The sequence below is a fragment of the Alosa alosa genome, chromosome 9 (genome assembly GCF_017589495.1).
Source record: "Alosa alosa isolate M-15738 ecotype Scorff River chromosome 9, AALO_Geno_1.1, whole genome shotgun sequence".
NCBI classification, from domain to species: domain Eukaryota; kingdom Metazoa; phylum Chordata; class Actinopteri; order Clupeiformes; family Clupeidae; genus Alosa; species Alosa alosa.
Window position 1 is genome coordinate 19881086 of NC_063197.1, and position 14196 is coordinate 19895281.

Consider the following 14196-nt stretch of genomic DNA (forward strand, 5'->3'; position numbering starts at 1 on the left):
AAGGATCCAATGATTAATTGCCCGCTACTTGAGTCTGTCATTCTGCCTGCCACTCGGACAATAACATGGGTCATGGCAATGCATCGATGTTGGCAGCATGACCTAGGAGGCTGACAACATACTTTCACTGCGTTCATTCATCTTAACACATGACTTCCGCAAATTACAGCACATTTAAAAGAGACGTTTATTTACCTTTTATTTACATTGAATAACTCAAATGCAGTAGGCCTACATCCTTTATTTGGAGATATTTATTGAAATCCATTAATCATTCATGTTTTGATTATATGTAAAGATATGAAATAAATTCAATTCATTATCTTTACTACATTCTTATAAACTGGCAGTGATAAATGGGACCATATAAACAGTAACAGTGTGACCTTCAGCTTCCTCAACTAAATGCTGTTAATGTCAATGAATGATTGATTTATCTCCTGTCAGTGTCAAAGGCCAGTTATGCCAGGATGTATTCCAAACGTTTATAGGAGAGATTACATATACTGACATTGTTCTACCAGACCAATCCAAATGTATTTCACACACACACACACACACACACACACACACACACACAGTATACAACTATTTTCAGGAGAACCTGCTCTGCCCTCCTCTCTTAAAAGTACTGGTGGGGGGGAAACACTCAAGGCGTTCCACCTCCTCCCGGCAGCAAAACATTAGTCAACTACAAACTTCAAGAGCGCGCAGCGAAAGTTCCCTCTGCAACGGATGAACGACCAGAGGATAGTGCCGAGAGAGGACAGACCGAACGAACCGATCCTCCGAGTGTTGGGGTGCGAGAATGGCGGAGAGTCGGCATGATTCCTGCACACTTTCAAAATGGCACATGTAGACTCAGTTCAATAGCAGCTCCGGAGCAATTTACTTTTCCTCAAACAAACGATAGTAAGGAATAGCGTGAAACAGCGTAAGACAGTGGAGGAGTTGGACGTCTCGAGGACAGCGTATCGTCTCTCTCTCTCCCCTCATCTCGAGATGAGCTGTCAGCGGGAATTGCGATGGTTGCTCTTATTTGCTGTCTTGCAAGTGGGTTTACCCCAGGAGACCCGGGAGAAATCGCGGCATTGTGACAAGCCGAAGTCGGTGAGTGGAGTTCGGCACCTCATTCGATCCCTATCTTAAACCTACCTGTTCAGGTTTATCTTTTACCTGCAAGCCATGTCAGCGAAAAGTCTGGGAGCCACGACCTACACCGGTTTTACTCACTGGAAGAAATATTTTTTAATACGTTTAATAATATAGCCTACTATATTCAACTTATTGCATTCCGATAACTACTATTGCAACCAGTATAAATTGCAATTAAACGTCACTACCCAAAGTTCCAAATAAAATAAAATATAGATAAAGATGTTACTGTTTTATTGTTATTATAGCCAAATTATTATATTAATAATAATATCTTTCAACCTACACTATCTTGGCCTGATCATCTAAAATGCATTTTCTGCTGTAGACTACATGGAACTGTATAGGCTAGGTCAATTTATTTTTTATTCTTCAAAAGGAATTATGCTCATCCGCAGGCCTAGCAATCCAACACACTGTAATTGTAGGCCTATTATTCCGCATATAACATGATATGATATGCTATTATATTATAATATATAGGCTAGATTATATTAGTCCTAGGCCTATATTGTTTTGTATAATATAATGGAAGTATCCAAATAGGCTGTGATTATAAACTATTCATAGACACCTGACACAGCCTCTTTGTGTCTTTGGTTAGCTTTAGAATTAACTGAAAAAGTTTTTCTTCCTTATAGGCCGAACTCATAAGAACGCTATGGAACACCCACGGCTGAACTGACTTCAAATACATTTATTTGGAAAATGTTTCACTGACCTTTGAAAACCGATCACTTTCAATGAAACACGAGCTCGTAAAAAAGTTATCGCGCCATTTGCCAATAATGAATTGGCTTGCTCACGCAGAGGCCACCGAGCTCTCGATTGCAATTAATCTAAACGCCCTGTCATCTGGCCGACCTCGTGTGTACAGTCGCTCCCGTCTGTCGGTCGCTGTGAAAATTCACCGCTAATCACATCGATTGACGAGAGCTTAATTAGATTCGTTCCCCGGGACAGTTAAGGAGTGGACAGAGTTCTGACTAACGCACGAATTCCGAAGGGCACACGCAATGCTATTAAACGCCGAAATTTACATTCATGACAGCCTTGGGCGAATCAGTTTCCATTAAGTTTATTGTTCTATCGCTATTAAAGTGTTTTACCACAACCAAAGACGAATAACGAATGCTCGAGGAGAAAAAGAGCCGTTTCCTTTTGTGTAACACGAGTATTAAAAAAATTGAATAGTTATTTTTCCATCAGTTTTTATCAATGGACCAATCAATCATATTCACATTAATGTGGAGTGCGCACGGTATTTTCAAAGGTCTAACCTAGTCATTTTCTTGTGTGTAATTTGTAATAGGCAGCGTCAGTACAGGGCTGTCTGTTTTCTGTTAGAAGTAATTACCCAATAAAATGGAGCAGTGAGAGTCAGTGTTCCAACTTATCCGAGGAGTGAAAAGGCTAGGTGAGCAACGGCCCTACACCTCTCAGTGTAATCACCAACTTTCAACGACTATAAATTCATGTGTCATAAAACACGAAAATATACATTTGCAGATAACTGTTATACTGTCCATTGTGAGTCTTACATTGTATTTATCACATAGATAAATACAGCAATACATACTAATGCACACCATTTTATCACTACTACATAGGCTATTGATAATAATGTCAATAATAAATACTATTCACCTAAAAGAGGGATTTTGCGTGTGTGTGTGTGTGTGTGTGTGTGTGTGTGTGTGTGTGTGTGGGGGGTTGTGTTAATGCAATAATTGCTGTTTGTGTTATCTTCAAATATTATGTTGCAATTTTATATACCACCATCTAGTACAAAGCTTATAGTCTATGTGTGTGTGCGTGCATGTGTGTATGTGTGTTATTTCACCATTTGCACGGGGAGAAGTACTTAAAACACATTTTCAGCCCACCTTTTCCCCCCACAATATCAGGTTTGCAGGGCATTGTGTTGATAGATGGCCTTCCATAGTTTTTTCTGGATGAAAGCCTATGCTTGTGCTGAATGAATTAATGTTGAGATTTCACATATATTTTCATGGATAAGGTGTCAGAGTTTGGCCCATGGCAGGTAGCGGCTCTGCTCTGTGTGCTTAAAGTGTGCAGACAGTCCAGCAGTTTCTCACCGGAGCCCGTAGTTGCTGAGATATTCTGTCGGACAATGTCCACGGCTCGTTTTACTTGGAAAAGAAAAGCCATAAACTCAGTGGTGCTGAATAAAAGTATATAGTTCGAAAATGTGATTTAACAACTGTCCCTCGCTTCTCCATTTTATGAGTACATTAAAACAAGGCTAGTTTCTTTTACTATTCTGTCTTCAATACATAACTCAAGGGAGTTTTCTAATGTGTTGAAATGAAAAAAAAAATTGGTCCCTTTGTGTTACTGTTGTGGTGGCTGTTGATGATGTGCTTATGTAGTTTAATGATAATGTAATTTGGTGTGGTGATGTAAAATAAACAAATTAGTTTGACCCTTAATCATGTTTTTTTTTTTTACTTGGTCTGTGGGTCTGGTTTCATCTTGGCTGACTCACAGCAGGAAGACATGAACTCCTTCTTGTGGAGGGTGAGGCGCAATCCGCCATCTCCTCCCTCCTACCTGTTCGGGACCATCCATGTTCCTTACACGCGTGTGTGGGACTTTATCCCTGAGAGCTCCAAGCGGGCCTTCCAAACCAGCTCTAACGTCTTCTTTGAGCTGGACCTGACCGACCCGCTGACCATCTCCAAGCTGACCAGCTGCCAGCTGCTGCCCAACGGCATGAACCTGCAGACGCTGCTGCCGCGCGACCTCTACCGGCGGCTCAAGCGCCACCTGGACTACGTCAAGCACATGATGCCCTTCTGGATGACGCCGGACCAGCGTGGACGTGGCCTCTACGCCGACTACCTCTTCAACGCCATCGCTGGCAACTGGGAGCGCAAGCGGCCCGTTTGGGTCATGCTCATGGTCAACTCGCTGACCGAGGCTGACGTGCGCTCGCGCGGCATCCCCGTGCTCGACCTCTACCTGGCCCAGGAGGCCGAACGGCACGGCAAGCAGACAGGGGCCGTGGAGCGTGTCGAGGAGCAGTGCCACCCCCTCAACGGACTCAACTTCTCACAGGTCAGACTACAATGTGTGTGTGTGTGTATGTGTCACACTGTGTTTAATGTGTGTGTGTGTACGTGTTGTGTGTCTGTCTGTGTGACAAACTATCCATCAAAGTAAAAGCACCGATTTAAAGGTTAGGGTTAGCATGAGAAGAAAGGAATACATAAGGGTTAGGTTGCAGTATGAACATTAGTATGTCTTCATGTGATATGGGTTTGTGTGTGTTTCTGTGTATTGGTTTGATTCCTATACAAACCAGGAAAGAAACATATGAATGCTCACCTAAACGAAGGCCTTGCGCACAAGAGCTCCTGTCGTAAACCTGCAGATGGCTTGCCTGCGATACGGGCTCGGTAACCCTAGACTGAAAGATGGGCTGAATAACCTAATTGCCTGATGACATAAACATGGAGAGGATCCGCGTTTAATTTCCCCCCCCGTTGGGGAGTACGGGGCCCGGGGCTGGGGGATCGGGATCGGGGCCGCTGAGGCGGACTAAATAAAGCTGGCGAAGGAATGGCTGCAACGGGCCGCCTATAAGTTAGCCCTCATGAAGGGTCTATTTTTTAAGATTTCTGGGAGGCCCCTGTATGTCTTTGATGGGGAATGACTCAAAGAGGTTGGGGAGGTTGGAGGAGGGTGTCTGGTAGCTTAATTTATGCTCTTGCGTGCAGGTCGGAGCGCAAGGACCAACTGCACGCCATACGGACACTAACTCTCTCTCACACACACACACACACACACACACACACACACACACAGAGACAATATATGCACACCTACACAATATACACACACATATCAGCGAACACATGCGTGCACACACGCACACACATCCGTGGCGCTGCAACTGAATCTGCATGCCGGGGCTGTGCATGTGACAGGCCGTGGGGCTCCTGTGCTAATTTGAGAGGCTCTGAGACTAGGCAGCCTCTCCTCTTTCATCAGCACCTCCTAACTATGCTGTCAAAAGTGCACATGCCCACACCCCCCCACCACCCCAGGCCACAGCCTTGGCCCCAGCGTAGGGGACTCGTGGGAACCGCAGGACCCAGGCAGCGTGCGACGGCTCTCTCCCTCCCCTTCACCTCCACCACCGCCGCCACCACCTCTTATCACAGGCATGCTGGAGGCCAGAGCCGCGTTCCCAGGCCGAGCACCATGAGCAGTGGCTGGGCTGGGGTGAGGACTGGAGGTGTCTGTGTAAAATGTCCATGGTTAGACTAACTTTGGCTTGTGTAAAAAACACACAGAAGGCATGCTTAAGTAACGTTAATAGGTGTAATAATTTCAAAATAATTTCAGTCATTGTGATTCTGTATACACTGACATATGGATTTGCATGGACACAAGACACATTGTTTTAATACAACTTAGACATGCAGCAGAGATACTCTGCAGAGTTTATATAGGGGCATTAATCTTACATATGGTATCACGATTAATTCGCACAGGTTTCGGGCAGATGGGCATGAAATCGTTTGTAGTCCAGCCTGTCCACATGAAGAAATATACCTCTGCTCAGTGTGTCCAATGTAGTGGAGTTTTCTTCGATAAGAAGGCCATGTCAGTTGCATGTCGTCGTTCCTCGGTAAGACGCTGGAACATCAAATGGACTTAAGTGCTCAAAGTGGTTGAAAAATGCTGACAAATGAATGGAAGTGACAGGGAAATTATTATCGATTGCAACATAATTTGAACACCATGGCTCACTGGAATGTTAGACCACAGGGGGGAGGAAAAAACTAGGAGGTCAGACAGACAAACCGACGAGGAGACAGACAGATAGCACGAGGGCCATTGTGCACATTATCGTTGCAGATCTTAATCTGAAACATAAGCAGTGTGCAGAGCGAGGAGATCAGGCTCGGGAAGCCGTCCAAACCCCTGCTCGGCCACATATTATTTGTTCCCAATAAAAGTAACTGCTTACAATATCCTGAGACCGTGGCCAGAGGGGCCCCAGAAGCGGCGAGGACCAGTGATTCATCATTGGCCACCAGCCTCCTTTCTCTGAGGCAACCGCATGGGCCAGCTACATGTGTGTGTGTGTGTGTGCTGTATATGCTCATGATGAAACCGTCCAACTCAGCCCCACGGACCTAGAGTCGGCCTCACCTTGACTGTGTCCTTCCACTGATGCAATGTGTGTGTGTATGAGAGAAAGAGAGAGAGAGAAAGATCTGTGTCTGTGTATGTGCTGGAATGTATCTGCACTGCATGGATGTATGTGTCTACGCTTGATCGTCTGCAAACTCACAGGAAGTGCGTGCTCTGGTTGGGACGTCCCAGACTAAAACAGACAGGTCCCCTCAGCGCACACTGCGTTCCTCTGCGGCTGGGGCTGCGGACACGTCTGGAGGAGCTTGTGTATTTTTTTTATATATCTTTTTTTCCCCCTCCTGGTTTATCTTGAGGAGATGGTGGTCTGGCTGGGCCATTTGAGCCCGGGGGGGGGTTCCGTAGGGTTTGGGTTTTTCGGGGCGCGGAGGGGAAACAGAGACGGAGAGAAACGCATGTTTCATCTCCGGCACTGCAGAGGGCGATGCAGTCGGACAGCTGGACGGGCCCAGGAGCGGAGAGAGGCCCTCTCTCCCTGCACACAAGCAAGGGCTCCGGGGAGTGTGTGTGTGTGTGTGTGTGGGGGGGATGGGGTGTCTAGATTTGGAGATTTTTTTTCGGGGGTGGGTGACGTCAGGAGAGGCAGAAGCAGGTTATCGGCAGTTTAGGGAGAGAGAGGACTGTGTGCGTCCAGCAGACATCCAGACACACAAGCTTTCAGGCTGTGATGGAAGTGTGTGTGAGAAACTAGTAGAGACTGCTGAGGTGCTGTGGTTGTCTCCTGGTTTTCCCCTCAACTGCTGGTCAGTGTTGAAAAACTGATTTGACCAATTGCTTCAATCAATTAATTTCAGTGACTTAAATCAAGCAAATAAATTTCAGTTAAAAACTGTAGATGATGACCAACAGTGGGCGTTTTTTAAATCATTTAGTAGTTAGTTGAAGTTTCAAATCTTTTACTGATTTGTAGCCTGCAACCTGTCTTTGATTCAAATAAAACAAATTAAATGATAAAAGGTTTACTATTTGACATCATCACATTATACCATATCTATGTACAGTATTTATGTAATATCATATATCTAGAGAAGAGCCCTGGAGATTGCACCCTGGTTGCTATCTCCCTGGTGTATAAATAAAACATTTTATCCATATCTCTCTGAATCATGTGGCCTCTGACACACAGGCACTACTAAGTCTGGCCCATGACATCACACCTCTGGCGCCCAGCGCCGTGTTTGGGGTCAGAGGTCGGAGCCCCGCTGACACAGCAGACTGGTCAGAGAGGAGGGGAGGGAGGGTCAGTGTGAGGGTCATATGCTCGGGCAGCAGCAGCAGCCGCAGCAGGGTTACACAGGGCTATTTTCACTGGAGGAGCTGGGGAGAGGGAGAAAGAGCTCGGAAAGGAGAACATCTGAAGGCAGACACCCCTTAGAGCCTGTAGGGGGGCTTCTCCAGTTTCCCCTCAGTGAACGAGAGCGGAAGACAGAGAGAGAGAGAAAGAGAGAGAGAGAGAGAGAGAGAGAAAAGGGAGAGAGAAAAAGGAATAGAAAGACAGAGCAGATGTGGATGTGGGTTTCATTGGCAGGGTGACAGTGACATCTTTTTTTAACGAGGAACCACCTGCAATCCTTGCTGGCCCCTGTATCCACTGGTCCAGTGTTGTACAATCTCACATGGCCACATGCGTACGGCCTCCCCTGACTCTGGATCAGCCATGTGCACAGATGGCCCTTAACATGTTATTAACCTATCAGAATTTGACATGTGTCAGGTTATAATGAAGTATGTTTGAATCAAGGAAAGTTTCCCTAAGTCATGACGTGCAGTGAGCTTCCCAAGGATAAGGAACGCAATGGCCTGTAGCTTTTTGAGTAGAGGTTATCTTGTTTCAGTGAGTCACTCCTCAGTCCTGCATGCGTGTGTGGGCTAACCTTTGACAGAGCCAGGGGCCAAAATATGTAATTAAGCTGCAAACTATGTGCTTTTGTTTTCCGAAAGCATGCTGGGAATGATAGCACAGAGTGTGTTTTAATAAGCATTGCATCACGTTATTTACGATGACACCCACGGAGAGGGGAGCATGGAAAGGTTTGGAAAAAGATCCCGTGCGGCGACTCGGCAAAAACAATGCCGAGAGGATGAGCCCTTCACAAAAACACCCAGATGACAGCACACTTTTTCATTGTGTCCGTTGGACCTGTTTCATGTAAATAATGCATATTTAAATGACGGAATTAAGTAACATCTGACCCGCTCGCCACAGTCAAATATTTACATTCCAGCCGTCCTGTGTAAAGGAGGCTGAGCGGAGCAGAATGGAGCAGAGTGGAGCGGTGCAGCATTGGCCCGTGGAGTCGGCCGGGCGATGGCTTGATGGAAAGAACAGCCACCACATGGCTTTGACTCGGATAACCTCCTGGCTTCCTGCTTTCTCTCTCTCTCCCTCTCTCTTCCCTTCTTTCTCACTCTCTATCTCTGTCTCCCTCTCTCCCTCTCTCCCTCTCTCTTTTTCTTCCTGTCACCTTCTCTCTTTCCTTCCTCCTTTTTTCCCTCTGTCTCTCTCTCTTTCCTTCTTCCTTTCTCCCATTCTATCCATTGTCCTCTCTCTGATCCCCCCAAATGCCAATCCGTTTCTCCGTCTTGCACATGGTCATTATGAGGGGACCACGTGTGTCCACTCGAGGTGGAGTGGGACATGCAATTAAGAGCGGGACATTGAGGGTCCCCCCCTTGTCTCTTGAGCGACGACGGCGGAAAAGGGGGCTCGAAGGTGCATTGCGAGTTTTTTCCTGCCAATTCCAGAGGCAAATATGCGGAAAAGCTCTGGGGAACATGTATCGGACAATCTGCTGGCCCCGCCGGTGTGCATGCTGCAGTCCAACTGCCGCTTTAATGACTTAATTGGCTGCCTTAATGACTAAATTGCCCCCTGCTATCCAAAACCACTTAAACAATTATGGATTGGCCAGAGCTAGAGGCCTACAGTGGGTTTCAGCGGCACAGAGAAGGAGAGAGAGAGGACAGAGAGGGAGAGATGGAGGGGAGAGGAAGAGAGGGAGATGAAGGGAGAGAGGGGAGATGGAAGGGGGGGAGGCCAGACGTGATGTTGAAGGCTTGTGTGTGCTTTAGCGTTGTCGAATGGGAGTACTTAGAGACATCAAACAGGTAGATCTCCCTCGGAGGGTGGCATGTCCCGCATGGGCACCAGCTGCCCAGACGCCCTCTCTCCACCCTCTCTCTCTCTCTTTTTCTCTCCCTCTCTCTCTCTCTCTCTCTCTCTCTCTCCCCCTCCCACCCCATGCCAACAGTAGATTCCATCTCGGCCCTGGCGGCGTATAATCGCAGGTGCGGGAGACAGCCCAGTTTCCCGGCCATTTGGGCTCGGAGGCACGCGCGCAAGACAGACAATTGAAATCGCGAACAGCTAATCGCTGGGGGAAAAAAGCCACCAGCCCGCAGTGTCTGATGTCAGCGTGCTGCACATGCTCTGGAGAGAGGAGAGGGGATTGTGACGGGGTGGGGGTGGGGGGGTGTGTGTGTGTGTGTGGGGGGGCAGACTTCGGAGGAGTCTTGAGGAATGAGTGACCTTTGGAGGGGATATTAGTATGAGATGTATTGGCTTTCTTACCTCCGCTTGAGCGGTCCTGTGTAGAAGCAGCAGGGCTCGGCATGTCTCCCCCGACACGCCAAGCCTCCTGGTGAGAAGGTGGACCGGGTGGGCTGGGGTTGAGGGGTGCTGCCTGCTGCCGGTAATGTCTTCCCCACATTGAGCCGTACCATTGAGGTACAGCTGAAAGAGAGTGAATGAGAGGGAGAGAGAGAGAGAGAGAGAGAGGTTGGCTCGGAGAACCCAAGGACCGAGGGAGAGGTAGAGTGCTATTCCACACGGCCGTGTCCCCGAATGCCAAGATCCCCACCTTTTTTCTCTCGCTTCCACATTCCTGCTCTTCTGAATGGAACACTCATTTCACCTTCGCTTTAATGGCCCGCCGTCACGCAACGGCAAAAAGCTGCTCTTCCTCCTGTTGTTTCTATCAAAGTGCAAATGTTTCTCTCAGTTTCCCGCTCACATTCTCTCGCTTGCTCTTTCTGTCTGTCTGTCTGTCTGTCTCTCTCTCTCTCTCTCTCTTTCTCTTTCTCTCTCTTTCAGAGTTTTCATAAGTCATGGTAGAGTAACATCCCTATGCAGGACAGTGACCATAAAAGCAATGGAAATTGATCGAGAGATCTTGCCTGGACAGACCCTTGCTTTTGTTCCTGGGTGGTTATTATCTGTGGCAGCAGACACTGATTGATGGCATGCAGGAATTTGCCTCCGACATATTCCCAAGAAACACTTTCCCGGGAATGCCTTAGTCGGGGCCCGGCGATAGAAATCTCAGATCAGAATCCCAGGCAATCCATCTGATCGCCTGCACTTCTGCTCCTTTGATGTTTCCCTAGCGCTCCAAAGCGGAGTGGCATTCCTCAGGTGAAAACGAGACAAGAGAACTTTTTTTTACGGCCACAGGGCAGACAACTCCCCCGACAGCAACGGGTAATGAGGAAAAGAGGGAAAGAGAGAGAGAGAGAAAAAAAGTTCCCTTAAAAATGAGTTCCCCGACCCTGAGATATTGAGCGAGGTTCAGAGGTCCCGGGGTCAAGCCTGGTACGGATCTTATCAGACTCAGCGAGGCCGAGACCCGGTGGTGACCCGTGTCTTTAATATGATCCATGCACAAACCCCCTTAATGTGTCCCTCAGGCTCGGGCAGGGCCGGCGAAAACCCCACCAGAACACTCAGGCTGTTCGCCGGACTTTGGTTCGGACTCTGTCTAAGCCCTTTTGCCCCTAAGGGTAACATCATCAGCACTCCCCCCACCAACTTACCCCTCCACCCTCACTCATCTCTAACGTTTAATACCTCCCCAGATTGTGAGCTCAGACACTCTCTCCATCTCGGAGGTTGTAATTTTCCTGAGAACAGTAACTGAAGTCTGCTTGCTCTGGCTGAAGATGGATGCTGTTAGCAACAGCCTGACAACACAAACAGACCTCAAGTGTCTTCTTTTTTTGAATTCCTTGTGTCTTATTTGTTCTCTTGTCCTACCTCCCCCCTTCTCTCTCTCTCTCTCTCTCTCTCTCTCTCTCTCACTCTCTCTCTCCCTCACTCTCTCTCTCTCTCTTTTCTTCACTCCCATACAGAGAAGTGGGATAGTTTACACGACTCCTGCCGCAACAACTGATGTGAGAGGGCCGCCAGTTGGAGCTCTTGTAACGCGGCTCCTCTCGTAAACTTTTTACCGCCCTGCGCATAAATCCCACCATTGCTGCCACCACTTTGCCACCACAACACAACACAACACACACACACACACACACACACACACACACCCTGAAAACACATAAACACACACACACACACACTCATAAGCTCACATCACATATGTGTGTCCTTTGCTACACCCCCCAAAAAAAAAAAAAAAAAGAAAGGAACAGGGGAACGGAGATAGGCTTCACTGACATTAACAAGGCCTGAGACTCCGATGCCTCAGTGCCCACATGCTCCCCCTCTGGGGGGAGAGACTCCAGCTCCAGCTCCAGCTCAGAGGAATGTGAGCAGCCCTGTGTGAGTGCCCGACCTCACTCTCACTCCCACTCCCACTCTCACTCCTCGAGCCCCCCTCTCAGAGCCCCCGCTAGCGCTAGCCGCAAAAATCAAGCACACTGACACAGTCACATAACGGCTCAATTAATCCTAAAAACCCAAGCGTATCCACTTCACCTTACTGGCTTTCGGACATTTAGAGGAAGGGGTTAAATGTAAAAAGTAAAAAAAAAAGTTAAAAGTAGAGTCTACAAAATGCGCCACGCGGAACCTGGGAAGAGGGAGTTGTCGTTCAGCGGTGAGGATGTGATAAATGCTTGTGGCGAGAGCTGCGGCGATAGAGCAGGGAGGTTATCTCCAAACCCCATTACTGACAACTCAGCCCAGAACATTTCCACTCCTCTCCCTCCCTCTGGCTCTTGCTCACTGATAAAGAAACTGTAATTGGTTACACCTGTTTCTGTCTGCTTTGGTCAGCTGGCTGGATTGGTCACGATAACTACAAAGATGGGTGTGGAGAGTGTGAATGTGGATGTGTGTTTTTCGATTTGGACATGTGTAAGTTTGTATGTGTGTGTGTGTTGTATGTGTGTGTGTGTGTGTGTGTGTGTGTGTGTGTGTGTGTGTGTGCGAGCGCGCCTGTGTTTGAGAGGTGATTGCATTGGCACTAGTTTTACCACACAGCCACCCACATTCACATTTATGGGCAATCTGGGTGTTAAATTGTTTCAATTGAGTTAAAACCTCATTGCTAATCGCAGCAAAATGTTTTCTGTGTCTGGTGAGACTGTTGTCTGATGAGTCATATCCCCCACATTTAGTGCTAGAATTGTTCTGTTATCCTCACACCTGTCCTCTCTTTCTTTCTTTCTTTCTTTCTTTCTTTCTTTTTTCTTTCTTTCTTTCTTTTCTTTCTATCCTTCTTTGCTTCTTCAATCTCTTCCTTTTTTTTATCTTTCTTTCTTTGCTTCTTCAATCTCTTCCTTTTTTCTTTCTTTCTTTCTTTCTTTCTCTATTCTCTCTCTCTGTCTGTCCTTATCCCTCTCGGTCCGGTCTTGTTCACTAAACTGTGTTATTGGCTGTTGAGTGTGCAGCCCGGGTCAGTAGCTGCGCTGGGCTGTGTAATGATGGGGAATGTTGGCTCCCCTCACCCTGCCGTCTGACCTCCTCCCGAGCGCAGCAGATCTGCGGGGAGACTCCTGTTACCCAGGGCAGCAGGGGACAGGACTCGACTGGACTCTTAAGACAGGCTTTAATTTAGCAATGTGGAAGAAAAGGGGGGAAAGAAAGGAATGGGAGAAAGAGAAACACAGGAAATCTTCCGCTCTCTACGTAGTTGCGGACGGACGTTGCCAAAACAAAGGGAGGGATGCGGCTTTGACATTTCAATCTCTTTCTCACCCCCCCCCCCCTTCTCTCATTTTCTATCGCTTCGTGCCCCTGGGTTTGTTTTCCCTCGCTCAGATCTTGCTCAATTTCACCTGCCAGTCAGCATCCCACGTCATCCCCATCTCCCACCTCTGCGCCTTCCTCCGTGCCTCTGTCTTTCTCTCTCTCTCTCTCGCTCTCTCTCTCGCTCTCTGTCCTGGGCAAACTCCCACCCCTCTTTTTGCACTTCCCTGGAACAGTTTAAATATAATATCAAACACATGGCAGCGTTTATGGAAGGCAAATGAGTTGAGAAATCAAATTTACTTAGAAATTCCAGCTGCGCTCCCCTGAGGAGGCCAGTTGTTTGGGTGGAGTTTGGGGGTGGCTGTGGCGGCTGTGGTGGTGGGGATTTGGAGATGGGTAACAGGAATTACTGCCCCATACAGAGAACAACAGAGAGTATAGACAGAGAGAGAGAGAGTACAGAGGAGAGAGAGAGAGAGACAGAGAGAGAGACAGAGAGAGAGAGAGAGTACAGACAGAGAGAACAGAGAGAGAGAAAGAGAATGGGAAAGAGGGGCTGAAAGAGAGAATGAGAGAGAGAGAGAGAGAGAGAGAGACAGAGAGCGAGCAAGAGAGAGAGGTTAGATCCTCTCCCCTCTCTTCCCCATCCCTCTGAAACTCTTCTCCTGTTGGCATGTTGTGGTGAAGTGATTGGCCTGTGGTCTTGCTCGGCCAGAGCAAACACCTTACCTGTGGTTGGGGCAGGAGCAGTTCGGACACAGTGCGGGCCATCGGGGTGAATGTGTGTGTTTGTGTGAGCCACAGAAGTGCGACTGGGTCTGGGGCCAGGGTGACGGTCAGAGGCATTAATGCAAGCGGTGAGCTGACCTGTATATGCTCGGTAAATAAATGCAATCGGAACAGGCGGGCATGCTCACTGGCATAAG

The 14196-nt window shown here is 47.8% G+C and overlaps 1 protein-coding gene across 2 annotated transcripts in view; it reads left to right on the plus strand.

Annotated features, from left to right (window-relative positions):
• Window positions 1-651: 651 nt before the first annotated feature.
• The window catches only part of trabd2b (TraB domain containing 2B), an 84298-nt gene continuing 70753 nt past the window's right edge, over window positions 652-14196 (plus strand). The window contains exons 1-2 of one of the 2 annotated variants that reach the window (XM_048253670.1): window positions 652-1110; window positions 3667-4236. In XM_048253670.1, coding sequence (XP_048109627.1) covers window positions 1003-1110; window positions 3667-4236 — 678 coding nt within the window. In that variant the 5' untranslated portion in view covers window positions 652-1002. The remainder of the gene's footprint in view (window positions 1111-3666; window positions 4237-14196) is intronic. The other variant, XM_048253671.1, reaches the window with a different exon arrangement.